Here is a 17,542-nt window from a genome sequence, read left to right on the forward strand (position 1 = left end):
CCTGATCTATTGTTGAGTTTTGTTAATTTGCAATCGTTCCAATTCGACATTTCCCATTCTAACAGGTAGCAGGGTTGCTCTGTTTTTCAATGACCATCATGGATTTGTGGGAGTTTTTTGGTTTAGTGAAGCAGGGAGATATTTGATAATTGTCTTTTCTCTTGATTTCTAACGTTGAATTTCTGTTTTTCTTTTCATTTTCTTACTTTTAATTGGCGAAAAAAAAAATCATAAGACTTAAGGTGACGAGAAGTTTTGATGAGTCGGAATAATGTTGGCTACTATAATCTAATTTTGAAGCTTGAAATGAATCCAAACCAAACGTCAGGCAGGAGGTTAGCTTGAGGGAAGAACGAAGGATGGGAAAAACATTTTCGGAGAAGACGTGTCAAATTAACGAAATTACTCAGCTTTATGGTCTTTTCGTTCTTATTTTGTTTTGTCTGTCCAGACATCACAAGTGTTCGATCCTATATCAATTTATTTTTAGTTTGAGAATTTAAAAAAATTTTAATTGCGCGATGTCTCTTCACATTCATATGTTGATTTGTAAAAACGAGCTGTAATGAATCTGCCTTATTTCGGGGATACTCACTAAGCGATTCCCCAGGCACAGGACCTGTCAAGGGTAATGCTCTTAAGCGTCTGTTCATATATAGTTATGGTTTCTGAATCCTTATAACACGTGTTGTAAGGATTACACCAGCTGACACGTGTTGTAAGGATTACACCAGCTGACACGTGTTGTAAGGATTACACCAGCTGACACGTGTTGTAAGGATTAAAAGAGTCTGATTATTTACTTAACTAAGAGTGAGAAGTATGGGGTTCTTTCAATTTTAATATTTACATACTTATTTAAAAGTAAGAGTAGAAATCTCACTCTATTTATCTTACTCACTTTTAGAGTGTGGGGTGTAATTTTTACTCTTATAGGAGTAGGTGGGAGGGAAATTCTCACTCTCACCTATTCTTTTTTAACTATTTTCTTTAAATAGAGCATAATTATATTTATTGAAGTAAAATATTAAAAATAATATAGTTATATTCATTAAAACACAATAAGTTACATTTATTTAAAATAATAATAAATATTTTATCCTAAGAAATATTAATTTTCTACTATGTTATTTATGATAATGTTTCATTTGTATTACTCTTATCAATAATTTTTAATTTACATAATTAAAATTAAAATTAATAAAAAATTTGTGATTATATAATTAGAATATTAATAATTATTATTAACTTATATAATTAAAATTAATAATAATATAAATATTTTATTTTAAAAAATATTTTTGTTCATTTTTTAATAAAAAACTATAATTCTTTATATAAAAATAAGATAATAATTTAAAATAATTTACTTCTTAATCCAAGACAAAATAAATTAAAATTAATAAATATGAAATTCTAATTCTTATTCTTTTATTCCATTCTAATATAAATAAATAATTTTTTCTTACTTTCACTCCTCACTTCGCATCCCTCCAAATTTCCAATCCACTACAAAAGTACCGAGCCGCATTCCCTTGTCTCCACGTACCGACCCACTTTCTCTCTTCTAACGAGAGCCTTTCATTTGTCGTCTTCTTCTTCTTATTTTCATTATTCCAGTTAAGAGATTATCGCCTCTTCGAACTGCGGAAATGGCGAATGAAAACGGATACTTTGAGCTGAATACAGGCGCCAAAATGCCTTCCGTTGGATTGGGCACGTGGCAGGCTGATCCTGGTGTTGTCGGTAACGCCGTTGATGTCGCCATCAAGGTCTCCACATTTCTACCGTCTGCTTATCAAATGTTAAAATACTGAATTATTTTTGCCTTGTCTTGTTGGTTACTGTGTGTGTGTGGGGTATTTGTTTTTTAATTTTTTTAATCTTTTTTTTTTATTCCCTAAATATAAACTGTCGTTTGGTTCAAAGAGGAAAAACCATTGTTTGCTTTGAACAAGGTGGCACATGATGATGTTGAGATTTTGGTTAAGAGTTGATTTAAAATAGATGATTTATTTAACGGGTTAAATTATGTCACCTATTTATAAATTATGTTGAGTTCGGGTTTAGGCATACTGATGCGAACCAGTTTATGATGTGATCAACCTTTCATTAATTACTTTATATTAACTTATTTTTGTAGAATAGAACTATCTTTTATACATACATACATACATACATACATACATACATACATACATACATGCATGCATGCATGCATGTATATATATATGTACACACCCCCAAAACTGGTTAGAGATTTATTTAAAAATATATTAAAATCCTGTGAAGTGAGGTTTTTTTTTTTTTTTTTATAAATAGTGTATATTTAAAAAGTGTTAAATACTCTAATAATATATAGATCAAGTTAATGTTTAAAGTTTTTAACACAATTAAATAAGTGGGCCGAATTTATGTCGGCATATATTTGACATGACAAGCTGATGTCAATTTTGTCACCCCTAACTTTGGTGATAAAATAAAATTGAGACTGAAAGGAAGCTTAAATGCTTCATAACTAACAAAACTATTTGGTTATGTTACATAAAATAAATGGGTAATTGAAAATTTGACTTATGTTGACTTGGTTTGGTCTTTAGAATATTTTTGCAAAGTTCAAAATTAGTTCCTATGGAAGCTCTCCCGGATGTGCTTTTACTGATTTTTTGTCAGCCAAACCAGTTTTCTCATCCCAGATAAGCAATATCCATTTGAGTTAAAAAAAAATGAGCTAATTTCTTAAACTAGCTTAACCATTTTCTAATTTCTATAACAAATATGGCCAATCTTTCTAGTCAACTTTTTCCAATATCAAATACTAGCACTCAACTACACATGTTTTCACGTGGCTGCAGGCTGGGTACCGCCATATAGATTGTGCTCGACTCTACCTCAATGAGAAGGAGGTAAGTGCAAATTATTCTGCTAACTCTTATTGATGTTGTCGTCATTTTTGGCATTTTTACTAGTATCCTACTTTCGGGTTTAAATTGATGCTGCATGTATGGTTTTACTGTGTCTTGGTTTGGTTTTGGGGATAGCATTATCTATTGGCCATATGGTGATTTTACATTTTGTACGAATAACTATGATGCTGGATACATTGGGAATGTTATTTATAATGCTGTTAAACGATATTCACTTGAGCGGTTGAAATCACTCTCCATTTGGTTGTTCATTTGAGGGGTTGAAATCACTCTCCGTTTGGCTGTTCATCACACTTGACGTTTTTTATTGGATTGGTCTCTTTGACTCTCAATTCTAGGGCAGTGCTATGTGGTTTCCTGGTAGTGACATGGACATATTAAAAATTTAAGATAGATGCTTTGTGCTGGGAGACTTGAAGTGAACTGTATATGACACTTGTTGATTTAGCTTCAGTTGTTTATTGTCCTGTTCTGTGAAAGTGCTTAAACTTTTCCAATGACCTTTTGTGATTCTGTGATCTTGTCTATGTTTCTTGCAGATTGGTTTTGTGCTGAAGAAACTGTTTGAAGATGGCGTGGTCAAGCGTGAGGATTTATGGATTACCTCCAAACTCTGGTTTGTCTTTGTCTTAGTTGTTGGTTTGATTGAGTGGGAACACACGATGGATGGTTGAGTGCAACAACTCGAAATGATTTAGCTAGTGCACTGACTCATTAAACTGCCAAGGAATGTTCGTACTATCTAAATCTGTCATGATTCACAGGTGTACTGATCTTGCACCAAAAGACGTACCAGAGGCATTAGACAATACTTTACAGGACTTGCAGATTGATTATGTTGATTTATATCTTGTATGTATTTTTTTGATAAATCTTATCTAATAGTTTCCGTAGCATTAGCTATAATGTTGCTAGGGTCCAATTCTTGGAAGCTAGAGGAAAAATTCCGGTTAAAAAATTTATATAGTTGAGCCATTGATCTTGAATAATGCATTGATAAAAAAGTGTACCTTCTGATGCCATATTTAAATTTGTCAAGGATCAGCATCCAACGTAGCCTATATTTAGCTTAGAAATCTATAGCTTGGATTTGGTCATGCAATTATGATTTTATTAAGACACTATTTTAGATTGTAACCATACATGGCTATTCAATTTTGAAGATCCACTGGCCAGCTCGGATGAAGAAGGGGTCTGTTGGCTTCAATCCTGAAAACCTTCTTCCACTAGATATACCTAGCACATGGAGAGCAATGGAGGCGTTATATGACTCTGGCAAGGCTCGAGCTATTGGAGTGTGCAATTTCTCTACGAAGAAGCTTGGAGATTTATTGGAAATAGCTCGTGTTCCTCCAGCTGTTAATCAAGTGGAATGCCATTCTTCATGGCAGCAGCAAAAGCTACATGCATTCTGTAAATCCAAAGGAGTTCACCTGTCTGTAAGTTGGCAATTCTTGATGATCTTCTTCTTTTTATTTTTTTTTTCTTTTAACATTTTCTTGTTTATTTTGATTGGGAAAATTATATTTACTTTGATATGTTAGAGAGAGATTAACTTCTTCTACATTTTGCTCAGGGATATTCCCCATTGGGTTCTCCCGGCACAAGGTGGATCAAGAGTGATGTACTCAGGCACCCAGTTCTAAAGACGGTTGCAGAGAAATTAGGCAAAACTCCTGCACAAGTTGCTCTACGCTGGGGCCTGCAAATGGGTCATAGCGTACTTCCCAAGAGTACAAATGAAGCGAGGATCAAGGAGAACTTTGACATATTTGACTGGTCTATACCTGAGGATTTGTTTGTTAAGTTCTTAGAAATTGAGCAGGCAAGTAGCTATTCTATTGGGTATGACTAACACAATTCTCTTGTAATCTATTCTCCTAAAAGCAGATTTTGCTTTCGACCATGCAGGCTAGACTTATAAGAGGTACTGCATATGTCCATGATACCTTTGGTTCATACAGATCAGTTGAGGAGCTTTGGGATGGTGAGATATGACTTACGAGCATTCCCATGCTCATTATGGCAATGTTTGATTCATTGGAACTCTTGCCTTTCAGGACTTTGGTTGATAATTTAGTCGACTTTTATAATAAATTATTGAAATCAAGGTTTTGGCAATTGGGAAGGATGATGGAAAAAAAAAAAGACACCCACAATTTTTAAACTCTAAGTTCCATCCTATAGTAACTGCCTTGCATGCCAACTAATTTGGAGGTAAAAAACCTTAGTGATTTCATTTGTATTTTATCTTAGTGTATGTTTGGGAATGCTTTAATATTTTACTTTATGAAATAATCTGCTTCCCGATATATTAAAATAATTACTGTAATTTAGTAAATAATCTGCTTTTGATTTACTGTGGAAAAAATGGCTCATTATTTGATTGACGATACTGTGGAAAGTGTCTTTAATTTTTACATGAGTTGGCATGAAGTAAATTTTACTAGTTAAGTGTTATCACGATGTATAATGATCGCAATAGAAACATGTTAAAATTTTAAATTTTGGTTTGGTTTTATATTAAATATTCATTTTTCAACAGCTTCAAAGTAATCTCTTTTATCACTGAGATAGTGTGCTCAAGTCCTCTCATTAGTTGCCTAATTGGTGGTATTAGTATTACTCCTATTCGACATGTGATGCATTTAATTTAATGCACAATTTGTCTAGAAAATTGTTGGAACTTGGACAAAGAATAGCAAGTAATTTGGTCGGCCACCATTTTTCTTTTCTTCACTCTTCCAATTTGGCGTCTCCCTCTTCTTCCTTCTTTCTTTTATTTTATTTTTTTATATTAAACTATCTGATTTTTGAAAATCATATGGAATTTCGACTAATTCAGATTCAAGCCAAGTAAGACCACGAGGGCGGCAAAGATCTCTTAACAAATATTTAACACAGCTGCATTTTCAAATTTCGAACCGAGAATTTTAGTTAAGTTAAAACAATTTCATACCAGTTGCATTCCTTGTTTCTTTTATTTTTAATCAATATTCACGATTATTGATAATAAACCCATCGCTATATCCAATCAATTATCAAAATCAATAACATATTTCCACGGATAATGGATTCCCGAAACTATTAAGTGTTTTGATTCAGATGTCAACTTGAATTTGAATATCATGTTTAACTTATTTGATGGATAATGAATTTCATCATTAATCAAATATTTATTTATCACAAAATAATTTTTTTTATTAATTACTACTACTACTACTATTACTACTATTAAAAAAAATTAGGTGAACAAAAATTAAATTTATTTTTTAATCTCTTATCTTCTTAGATTTGAAGTCGAATGGCCAATTAAATTAAAATTTTGCTTATAATAAGCCATTGAATAAATTAATATTATAATAATTAACACTTAAGTTGAGAATCAAATATTAAGGTATCTGACAATACTTGTTTAGAAAAATATAAAAACTATTCTTTTAGAAAAATACAGAAACTACGCGATTGCCTTTGCATTTATTCCATTTTCAAATCTCTCCAAAATAAAGTTGAATTTTGCTGAAAGTGATTATTAAGAGAATATCAAAAAACGCAGTGTTTGAGGGATTTGAAAATTAAAAATTAGTAATAATAATCAAATTTTAGATGACCAAAATTTGGGGGGAAAAAAAGTCTAAACCACATATTATTATTTCTTATCCGGTCCCCGCAGATAATTGGCTTCTCACCCAAAGATTTTTTTCCAATTTCTTTCCATGAATATGAAAATTTCTGCCATCTCCCCGCAAATTCAATCTCATCTCTCCACAAATTAAAAGGCCAGTGATCACTCACTGCCCCTGGTCATTTCACACACATAACTTGGGAAATGGACCAAATAGCAAACGATAACGTTCAATACTTCGAGTTGAACAATGGAGCCAAAATGCCGCCTATCGGATTAGGCACATGGCAGGCTAAACCTAGTGTTGTTGCCGAAGCCATTGCTATTGCCATCAAGGTTCGCACGTTTTCTTTAAAATTTCTTGCAATTAAATTCTATCAAATGTTTAGCTGTCAGCTGTTTATTATTTTTTGCCCGTCGATTGCAGCAGGCTGGATACCGTCATATCGATTGTGCTTATTTCTATGGCAATGAAAAGGAGGTAATTAATTACAATATATTAGCTGTGCAAAGTTAATTATATAATTCTTCAAAACGGGTATATATCCTTTTCCCCTGAACGTAATTAAAAACATGTGATTCTCACTCCACTTGTACTGTATTTTTATTAATCACAATAGTATGTCATTAATTAATGCAGTTCAATATTTGTGCATGTTGTAGATTGGTACCGAGCTGAAGAAACTGTTTGAAGATGGAGTGATCAAGCGTGAGGATCTATGGATCACCTCCAAGCTCTGGTTAGTTTTAAGTTAATTAATATTCTCTTGACAATCGAGAACACGCATGTTCTTGCAAGGACTCATGTCACATGGCCTCTCGTAATCACATATGAAAACCCACTAGATGCTTTTGGTTTGTACTGTGTATTGTTCGTAGGTGTTGTGATCATGCACCAGAAGATGTACCAAAGGCAATGGACAGAACTTTGCAGGACTTGCAGATTGATTACGTGGATTTGTACCTCGTATGTATAGTACATGCATGCTCCATGGAAATTATACAAATTAAGTTACCATATCTATTTTACCTTTTATATAATACAAATACGAGCGAGTTTTTAAAAAGTATTCTACGGATTCTGCACTTTAGTAAAGTGCCAGATAGACTTTTACACTATTGATGTAAACAGTTTAACAATATTGTGTAAAACTCATTTACAATATTATGGAAGTACAAGATCCCTTACCTCATAGTTTCTAATACAGATATAAGACCGTTTCCTTTATGTAGGTGCACTGGCCAGTGCGAACGAAGAAGGGATTTATAAGCCTCAATCCCGAAGACCTTCTTCAACCAGATATACCAAGCACATGGAAAGCAATGGAGGCACTTTATGATTCTGGCAAGGCTCGAGCTATCGGAGTTAGTAATTTCTCTGTAAAGAAGCTTCAGGATTTATTGAAAGTTGCCCGTGTTACTCCTGCTGTTAACCAAGTGGAATGCCACCCTGGATGGCACCAGGAAAAGCTACATGAATTTTGCAAATCCAAAGGGATTCACGTATCTGTGAGTTTTTTTTTTTTTTTTTGGGGCCCCCTTAATCAGTTTACTTGATTGGATTCAATTCTTAAGGTAAATTAACTTCGTTCATATTATGTTTGTGATCATGCAGGGATACTCCCCAATGGGTTCCCCAGGCTCACCATGGTTCAAGAGCGATGTGCTGAAGCATCCGGTTATAAAAATGGTTGCGGAGAAATTAGGCAAAACTCCTGGACAAGTTTGTATTCGCTGGGTACTTCAAATGGGTTACAGCGTGCTGCCCAAGTCTGCAAATGAAGCAAGGATCAAAGACAATTTTGATGTCTTCGGCTGGTCTATCCCTGAGGATTTGTTTGCCAAGTTTTCTGAAATTGAGCAGGCTAAGCTATTCACTATGGAGCACTTTTTCGTCCATGAAACCTATGGTCCATACAAGTCTCTTGAAGAACTGTGGGATGGTGAGATATAAGTGATGATCTGTTTTTGGACGTGTAAATTTAGCCAGGATGCTTAACAAGGCATGAGGATAGCCATGCGATGCATTTAAATCAAACTGAAATTTTATGTATATGCGCATGTTTTCTTTGTGTTGAATAATTTCAGGCCATTTTTTTATAATAATATTAAAAATCTCAATATTAAAGTTCTAACTGGAATTTTAATATCATATATCAACTCATTTATTGATGATGAATGTAAAAATTATTTGTTAATTTTTGTATAATTCACAAATATCCTATTATGTTTTACGTGTAGGATATTTCGCATTAAAGTAGTTGTTTATTTTGCCAGACCAAATGAAACACAACAAATTAAGTTTATAATATTTTATAATGTCGAGCCGACCTCATAAGTACAACTTCGAGCCTATGTTAGTGACTTGGTTTACAAGTACGACCTGAGATTTATGTGAATGACCTGATTTAAGAATACAACCTAAAGCCTATATGAGCGACTGGGAAAGTCAACAGTCCGATATGGAAGTAAAGAAATCCGACCTCGAAGTAAAGAAATCCGACTTCAAAATTTATTTGTCCGACCCGAGAATTAGCTTAACATAGAAAGCTATTGGTTAAGATAATGTGGCCTAATTTCTAGGCAAGTTGTGTAACATGATCTATTTAAACCACCTCCAACTGATAACCACGTGCAATTGTTGAAGAAAGTGGGCGGAAGTTAAGGTGGTAATCACCCACGACCAAGGGCATATTTAAGTTGGAAAGGGCCACTGAGGAGGGGGTTAGCAAAATGAACCAAAGCTTCTACAAGTTTAAACATTAACTTTCTTTACAAGATTTTCAGCCCCTCAACCGGAAAATTGTCTTACTTGAATTCATTCACAATTCTTCATTCTCATTTTTCTCCATATATACATAATTTCTAACTTAAGTATCGGAGGATTTACGCCGGAACCCCACCGGCGTATCCTAACCGTGTTTTCTGGTTGGTAGGTATAGAAAATTGTGATTATACTGGCGTTTGAGCTTGGATTCGAGCTGTAATCCCCAAAAGAAACAAATTAAATTGTTGAGGTCGTTTTTCGGCATCATCTTGGCGTTGTCTGTGGGGAACGGTGCGAAAAGCCATACGTTTGAAGATTTAGAAGGAGGAGGCTATTAGATTACGAAATAGCGATGGATGATAATGACGAAGATATGCAGACTTTGCGCCAATTGGCGGAGGAAATGAATGCCACGGCAGATAAGAGATGGAGATAAGGGATCGAGAGGCAAATGACACGATTTGAAGAGATGATCAGGGGGCTGGTTGATGCCCAAGTCAGAGGGGCTCACGTTCAAGCTAGTGATCTAGAAGGTAGTGGAGTACGAGAGAAGGAAGAGCTTGGTGGTGAGCAGCAGAGCGGGATGGGACCACCACAAGTTGGGGTACGACAAGGGAATAAAAGTGCAGGAGAACAAGTGAATTGAGGGGGAGAATCAATGACTTGAATCAAGAAAGGGAGAGGGAAGAGCTGAGAGACCCCCAACGAGCAAATGAGCTCGAGCAGCGAATGCTGAAATTTCAAAAAACTTTAGAGGCATTAGAGGTGAAAATAGAGGGTAAGAAAGTGGTAGGAAGGTTGTTACTTGATGACGAGTACCCCTTGGTACGTGAAGTGATGGTGGTGACTTTGCCACCCAAGTATGTGGTTCCAACCTTGGTGTATAAAGGAAAAATAAATCATCACGTGGTGAAGTTTAATGAGATGACCGGGATTCAAGGTTTGAATGATTTTTAAAGGTGTCGTGTTTTTCCTTTAACCTTAGAAGGACAAGCACGGGAGTGGTACCGAAGATTAAATAAGTGAAGCATAGGAAATTTCAAGGAGTTATATGAACTTTTCGTTGTGCGTTTTAGAAGTTCATGCATACCAGAGCAAGATACGAGCAGATTGAAAAAAATTGGTCCAAGGAGAATTTGAAAGTTTGAGGAGCTTTGTGACCAGGTATCATAAGAAAGTTACTGATTTAGGGACCTTTGATCATCCGGATGCTCTGGAGGGATTAAAGAAGGGGTTGAGAATCAATCGATTGTGGAATAACTTATATAGTTAGGGGATAACAACATATGCTAAGGCGTACGACCAGGCAAAATTAGATATGAAAACTGAAGATGCAGAGGAAGAAAATAGGAGAGTGAAAATGCAGACATGGAGTCCGGTGAGAAGGGGAGACCTGAGAAGGAGAGGAGATAACTTTGAGTATAGCTCGATGATGAACACGGATAATAGGCATCATTACGACAGAGGGTTGTTCAATTACAAACAACCAAAAAGGCCGGTTCAAGATTGGGAAAGAAATCGTGAAAGAAGAAAAATCTCATTAGTAAGAAGATGCCGAGAGGAAGGAAATAATTATAAGAGGAACCAGCGGAAGAACCGAGTAAGATGCTACAATAGATTGCCACCACCTGTAGACCGGAGATGGTCGAGATCTGACCATGGGGTAAACTTATTAGAGCAGAGTGGAAGATACACACCACTAAACACGAGCAGAGCAGAAATATATGTTGCAATAAAAGATAAGGGGTTATTAACACCGCCAAAGCTGATTGTAAGGGGTATGGGCGGAAGTGCTCGCCACAAGTATTGCGAGTTTCACAAGGTGTCCGACATGGAACTGCAGATTGTATAGACTTGAAAGAACGGATTAAGTGGCTAGTGCAAAATCAACATTTAAAGGAGTATGTGGATGACCAAGGAAGAGGTGGGAGAAGAGGAGACATAAGAGATAATGTAGCGATGATGATTATGGGAGGGCCGACCCTAGCAGGAGACTCAAACTGCTCAAGGAGAAATTATGGCAGATACTCATTAAAAATTTATGAGGTGAATTTTAATATTTCAGCACCAAAGAAGTAGCAGGCTCAAAGGGTGCCAATCATGTTCACAGATGAGGACGAGGAAGCAGTCGTACATCCACATGAGGATGCGTTTGTAGTGAATGTTGCCTTGGCAGGGCAAGAATTAAACCGGGCTCTTGTAGATGGGGGAAGCTCGGTCGACATCTTGTTTAAGCAAACTCTAGACGACCTACAAATAGGAGACCTCAGGCTTGATGTGGTCAGAACATCGCTAAAGGGGTTTGGCGGAGCTGAGCTGATTCCCCTTGGGTTGATTGACTTGCCACTGATAATTAGGTCCAGCCTACTACAAAAGACAATGATGGTGACATGGGTGGTAGTTGATTAGCCGAGCCCTTATCAAGTTATTTTGGGCAGACCGTTCAATAGGATAGTAAGAGCGGTGAGCTCAACCCACATGCAATGTGTGAAGTTTAGAGTTCAAGGTGGAGTTGGAGTGATGAGGGGCCAGCAACAAGTGGCTCGAAGTTGTTACGCTACAACTGCGAGAGAATCCATGCAGATCACAAGTATCGATCCACGAGCTGAGAATAGGTTATGCCAACAACGACCTAACGAAGAAATGAAACAAGTGCCAGTAAGTGAAGATGATCCGAGCAGAGTAGTAAGAGTAGGAATAAAGATTACGGATGACATTTCCAATGAGCTTCAGAATTTATTGGTGGAGTATAATGACATATTTGCTTGGAGCCATGAAGATATGCCGGGAATAGACCCATGAATTATGTATCACCGGTTGGCTATAGATAAAAGACATAACCCTGTGAAGCAGAAAAGAATAATGTTCAACTAGAAAAGGTATGAGGCTATCCATGATGAGGTAGATAAATTGTTGAAAGCGGGGTTTATAAGGAAAATGAATTATCCGGAATGGGTTTCGAATATGTTAATGGTTAAAAAGGCGAATGAAAAATGGAGGATGTGTGTAGACTTTACCGACCTCAACAAAGCTTGTCCTAAAGATAGTTTCCCTCTCCCAAAGATTGATCAGTTAGTGAATTCAACAGCCGGGCATGGCTTGATGAGTTTTATGGACGCATTCTCAGGATACAACCAGATTCGTATGTCTAAGTAGATGAAGAAAAGACCGCTTTTGTGACCGACCAAGGATTGTATTGCTACTATGTGATGCCATTCGGATTAAAAAATGCAGGAGCTACTTATCAAAGGTTGGTAAATAAGCTTTTCAAGGGCTTGATTGGTAAAATGATGGAGGTATATGTAGATGACATGATAACCAAAAGAATCAGATGAAGTTGAATCTGGAAAAATGTGCCTTTGGAGTGGAATCAGGGAAAATTTTGGGCTTCTTGGTTTGTCAAATGGGGATAGAAGCCAATCCGAAAAAAATAGAGGTCATTTTCAAGATGAGGTCACCGAAGGGTCTTAAAGATGTTTAGAGTATAGTTGGGAAAGTAGCTGCGCTGAGCATGTTCATTTCGAAAGCATTAGATAAATGCCATCCGTTTTTTAAATTGATGAAGAAAGGAAAAAGATTGAGATGTTCAGAAGAATGTGAGACAACATTTCAACAATTAAAGGCGTATTTGGCCAACGTACCAACTTTGGCTAAGCCCTCAGTGGGTGATATTCTCTTGCTCTACTTGGCGGTTTCAAATTATTCAACTAGCTCGGTCCTGGTGAAAGAAGAAGGTGGAGTCCAACATCTGATATACTACACGAGCAGATCTCTTACAAGGGCGGAAGTAAGATATCCTATTGCAGAAAAGTGGGCAATGGCTTTAGTTGTAGCCGCAAGAAAACTGAGGCCATACTTTCGAGGTCATGAGATCGTGGTCGTCACCAATCAACCTTTGAGACAAATTTTGTACAAACCGGACATTTCAGGTAGACTAGGTAAGTGGTCATAGAACTAAATGAATTCGACATCAATTACCGACCGAGGTCTGCAATTAAAGCACAGGCTCTGGTCGACTTCATTAATGATTGTAGTGAAGGGAGTAAAGAAATAGATGCCGAGCAGGAGATTAAAGAGGCAGAAAAGAAGAATGATGTATGGGAGCTTAATGTAAATAGAGCTGCAAACCCAGAAGGGTCAGGTGGGGGAATTATACTGGTTTTGCCAGACCAAGAAGAAGTATGCTACACTCTCAAGTATGAGTTTCATCCTACAAACAATAAAGCAGAATACAAAGCTCTTATTATGGGTCTAAAATTAGTAAGGACATTTGGGGCTCAACATTTGAAGGTGAAGAGTGACTCACAACTGGTAGTGAACCACTTGAATTGTACATTTCAGGCCAAAAGTGAGAACGTGTCCAAGTATTTGAGCAAAACCCTATAGCTATGGGGTAATTTTGATCAAGTTACAATGGAGCAAGTTCTGAGGGGAGAGAATTACCGAGCAGATTATATAGCAAGACTGACAGCTGCGGAATGCCCAAAGTTCCCACGAGGAATCTCATTGGAATAAGTTTCAAAGCCATGTATAGCTGATCTCGAGATGGAAGTTTGTATGGTAAAAGATGAGAAGAGCTGGATGGTGCCTATCATGAGGTATATTGAATTTGGGGAATAACCTCAAGATAAAGTAGAGGCAAGAAGGCTGCGATGCCAGGCAACACGTTACTCCATTATTGAAGGCGTACTTTATAGGAGATATTATATTTTACCTTACTTGTGATGTTTGGGCTCGGCTGATGCCAACTATGTGATAAGAGAGGTGCACGAGGGAATTTTTGGATATCACGGCGAAGGTGGGGTATTGGCCCATAAAATAATAAGGCAATGTTATTTTTAGCCGACCATGCATGAAGATGCGCAAGCGTTATTCTGGAGAAGCGATGAATGCCAGAGGTTTGCTGTAATTGCAAGACAGCCACCAGAAAATATTATGACAATGGCGAGCACTTGACCATTTGCACAATGGGGAGTAGATCTCATCGGACCTATTCCGACCGGGAGAGGCCAAATGAAATACGCAATGGTGGCCACTGACTGCTTTACCAAGTGGATTGAAGTTGAACCGCTTCAAAAAATAACTAAGAAACAAACAACCGATTTTATATGGAGGAATGTGATTTGTAGATATGGCCTATTGCAAGCTATTATCACCGATAATGGAACCCAGTTCAATAATGAGAATTTCAAAAAGTTTTGTGCTCAGCTCGGCATTAAACTTCGGTTTAGCTTACCTGCTCATCCGAAGGCAAACGGACAAGTGGAAGCGGTGAACAAAACTATAAAGCAGTTGTTGAAGAAAATGTTGGGTGAGAAGAAGGGGGCTTGGGTGGATGAGCTTCCAGGAGTAATGTGAGCCTATAGAACGACCGTGAAGACTTCAACGGGGGAGACTCAATTCTCACTTGCTTTCGGAAATAAGGTGGTAATCCTAGCTGAGGTTGGCATGAAGACACACCGCAAAAAATATTATGATGAGACAATAAACATGGAATAAATGTTGTTGGATTTAGATTTGCTTGATGAGAAGAGAGAGGCAGCAAGAGGTCGAGCAGCAATTTACCAGCAAAAAGTGGCTAAGTTCTACAACAAGAATGTCCCACTACGACAATTTTAGGAGGGGGACCTGGTGCTCCGTAAAATCAACCAATCAACTAAAAAGCCAGCTGATGGAGTTCTGGGCCAAGCTAGGAAGGACCATACAAAGTACTACACTTATTTGGCAATGACGCATAGAAGTTAGGTTATTAAGATCCATCGTGAAAAAATCTATCCAATCTTATTAAGATTGAGGTCGGCCATTGCCTTGTTGAGGTCGGTCGTAAGCTTAATATTTAAGTTTTTGAATTTCTAATTTTGTTGAGGTCGGTCCTTACCTTGTTGAGGTTGGTCACAAGCTTCACATTTAAGTTCTACAATTTTCAATTTTGTTAAGGTCGGTCATTGCCTTATTGAGGTCGACTGTAAGCTTAACATTTAAGTTCTATAATTTTTAATTTGGTTGAGGTGAGGTCGGCCATTGCCTTATTGAGGTCGGCCATAAACTTAACATTTAAGTTCTACAATTTTTTATTTTGTGAGGTCAGCCATTTCCTTGTTCAGATCAACCATGAGCTTAATATTTGAGTTCTCCAATTTTCAATTTTATTGAGGTCGGCCATTTCCCTGTTGAGGTCGGCCATAAGCTTAACATTTAAGTTCTACAATTTTCTATTTTGATGAGGTCAACCATTATCTTGTTGAGGTCAGCCGTAGCATTGACATTTATCTTGGGGATTAAGATAAATTTGTGCAATTGCAAAAGTTCAAACTGGTTTGCAATCTATGGAATCCAAACATTGATAGGCCCGAGCAAACAAAAAGAGTAAGAGTACGGGTTGAATGGCGGTTATCCATATACAAAAGGAAATTAAAGTTCCAACAAAAGTCTACACAAGTTCATGGCCTATACATAACAAACACCATGATAAGGAAAATGAATTCACGTAGGAAGTTTCATCTTAGCCTTCAACAACTCTATTGGTTAGGGAAGTCTCACCCTTGATCCCGACCTCACCGCCCTCAAGCACTTGGTTATGGATCTCTTCTTGGCTCGTACCTAAAGATTTCTTCCTAGCTTTCTCTTTGCTCACATAAGCTGTCAACATCCACTGAAAATCCATGTCCAGATGTTTTTCTTGAAATAACTCAATGCACGTCTGAATGACGTCAGCTTTTAATAGTTTTTTCTCTGACCGGATGCGTTGATCCACCTCTAACTTGACTTTCTCAAACTCATGACTAAGTTCGGCAATCTTGGAGTCTTTGTTCGTATTGGATCATTTCTCCGTTACCAAGTCTTCCACTAGTTGGGCATTTTCGTCATTCCGAGCATCGAGGTCCTGCTTAAGCTAATCTCACTCGTTTGCCATCTTCTCATTATTGAGCTTGGCTTTGGACAATGCACGCTCAAGCTCTTCTATTTTTCCTTGACCCTTTAGTGATTTGTTCGCATTGGATCGTTTCTCTATTACCAAGTCTTCCGCTAGTTGGGCATTTTCGTCATTCCGAGCATCGAGGTCCTGTTTAAGTCGATCTCACTTGTTTGCCATCTTCTCATTATTGAGCTTGGCTTTAGACAACGTACGCTCGAGCTCTTCTATCTTTCCTTGACCCTTTAGTGACTTCATTACAAAAATACAAGTGCGTGAATTCCTTAAAACATTGTTCAACCTTGTTCTGTTCGGCCCACACAATATGCATACTGCCTAAAATCCTCCAACCATTTAGATCAAGCTGACCAGGACTCAGACCCAACCTCACTAACATCCGGGCAAAATAAGGTTGAATTGGCAACCTGAAACTTAGTCTAAACATCTCCATATAAATTGCGGTTTCTCTATGACCCAGTTTACTGGCCATCTCATCTTCCCCCAATAACCTTAGCATAATACCGTCGGGAATGTGATATTCCTTTCTTAACTCTTTAATGTCTTTTTTTGTTGTATCAAAGTTTATTATGTTTACACCATATTCTTTATAATCATCCCCATCATCACTAAGTTGTGTATTAGATTCGCCACTAGCTTGCCCATGTATTTTACTTCTTGCTCTCTTGGAACAATTCTCTATCGCACTATCATTTAACTCAGCTTCACTATTTCCTCCGTTTTCCCCATTACCCCCATTCTCGATTGAATACTATAAAGGGAATCATTATCATCCCTAAATTTCATTATTGCCTAATATATACGCTTAAAAACCTAATTCCTCATTCCACGCCAATACACAATGCATCAATACCTCCACTGTCAACCCAACTAAATGGCAGCAACCCTTTACTATCGACACCACTTTACTTTACTTATCAAAGCTTACACACAACACAGTACACATCACTACAATCCCAATGCGCAGTCAACTTCACATTCATAAATACAAGAATGCAACAACCAGATAATGCTTGAAACGAGGCAACTCACCAGAGTTGTTTGCAAACCCAAATGGATTCTATAGTATGCAGGAACGACAAAAGCAAGCGACACAATATTCACTACATCAATAATACGCACTACTATGAGCCCGACATTTGCAAAAAAAAAAAAAAGTTTGGTTTCAATACATGTTTATCCAGATTTGGTTTAAAAAAAAAAAAGGAAAGAAGATAAAGGAGAGGAAAACTAAACTCACCAAGACTCGTGTGCCATTCATTCATGCTAATAAAGACGAGCTACCCAAAATC

The 17,542-nt window shown here is 37.1% G+C and overlaps 2 protein-coding genes across 3 annotated transcripts; both read left to right on the forward strand.

Moving 5' to 3' along the window:
* The first annotated feature begins 1,499 nt into the window (after positions 1-1,499).
* Positions 1,500-5,186, forward strand: LOC18038940 (NADPH-dependent aldo-keto reductase, chloroplastic). Its single transcript, XM_006429115.2, has 7 exons — positions 1,500-1,772; positions 2,856-2,906; positions 3,467-3,543; positions 3,692-3,779; positions 4,091-4,366; positions 4,504-4,752; positions 4,839-5,186. The coding sequence occupies exons 1-7, from the start codon at positions 1,653-1,655 to the stop codon at positions 4,923-4,925; spliced, it is 948 nt and encodes a 315-aa protein (XP_006429178.1). The 5' UTR covers positions 1,500-1,652; the 3' UTR covers positions 4,926-5,186.
* Positions 5,187-6,565: 1,379 nt separating this feature from the next.
* On the forward strand, positions 6,566-8,636 carry LOC18038387 (NADPH-dependent aldo-keto reductase, chloroplastic). Of its 2 annotated transcripts, none has more exons than XM_006429117.2 (6): positions 6,566-6,888; positions 6,980-7,033; positions 7,216-7,292; positions 7,432-7,519; positions 7,786-8,061; positions 8,168-8,636. In XM_006429117.2, the coding sequence occupies exons 1-6, from the start codon at positions 6,757-6,759 to the stop codon at positions 8,504-8,506; spliced, it is 966 nt and encodes a 321-aa protein (XP_006429180.1). In that variant the 5' UTR covers positions 6,566-6,756; the 3' UTR covers positions 8,507-8,636. The 2 variants fall into 2 exon arrangements, with proteins under 2 accessions (XP_006429180.1, XP_006429179.1); XM_006429116.2 differs by having other exon boundaries at positions 6,983-7,033.
* The last annotated feature ends 8,906 nt before the right edge of the window (positions 8,637-17,542 follow it).

Source organism: Citrus clementina, unplaced genomic scaffold (genome assembly GCF_000493195.1).
Source record: "Citrus clementina cultivar Clemenules unplaced genomic scaffold, Citrus_clementina_v1.0 scaffold_6, whole genome shotgun sequence".
In the NCBI taxonomy this organism is placed as follows: domain Eukaryota; kingdom Viridiplantae; phylum Streptophyta; class Magnoliopsida; order Sapindales; family Rutaceae; genus Citrus; species Citrus x clementina.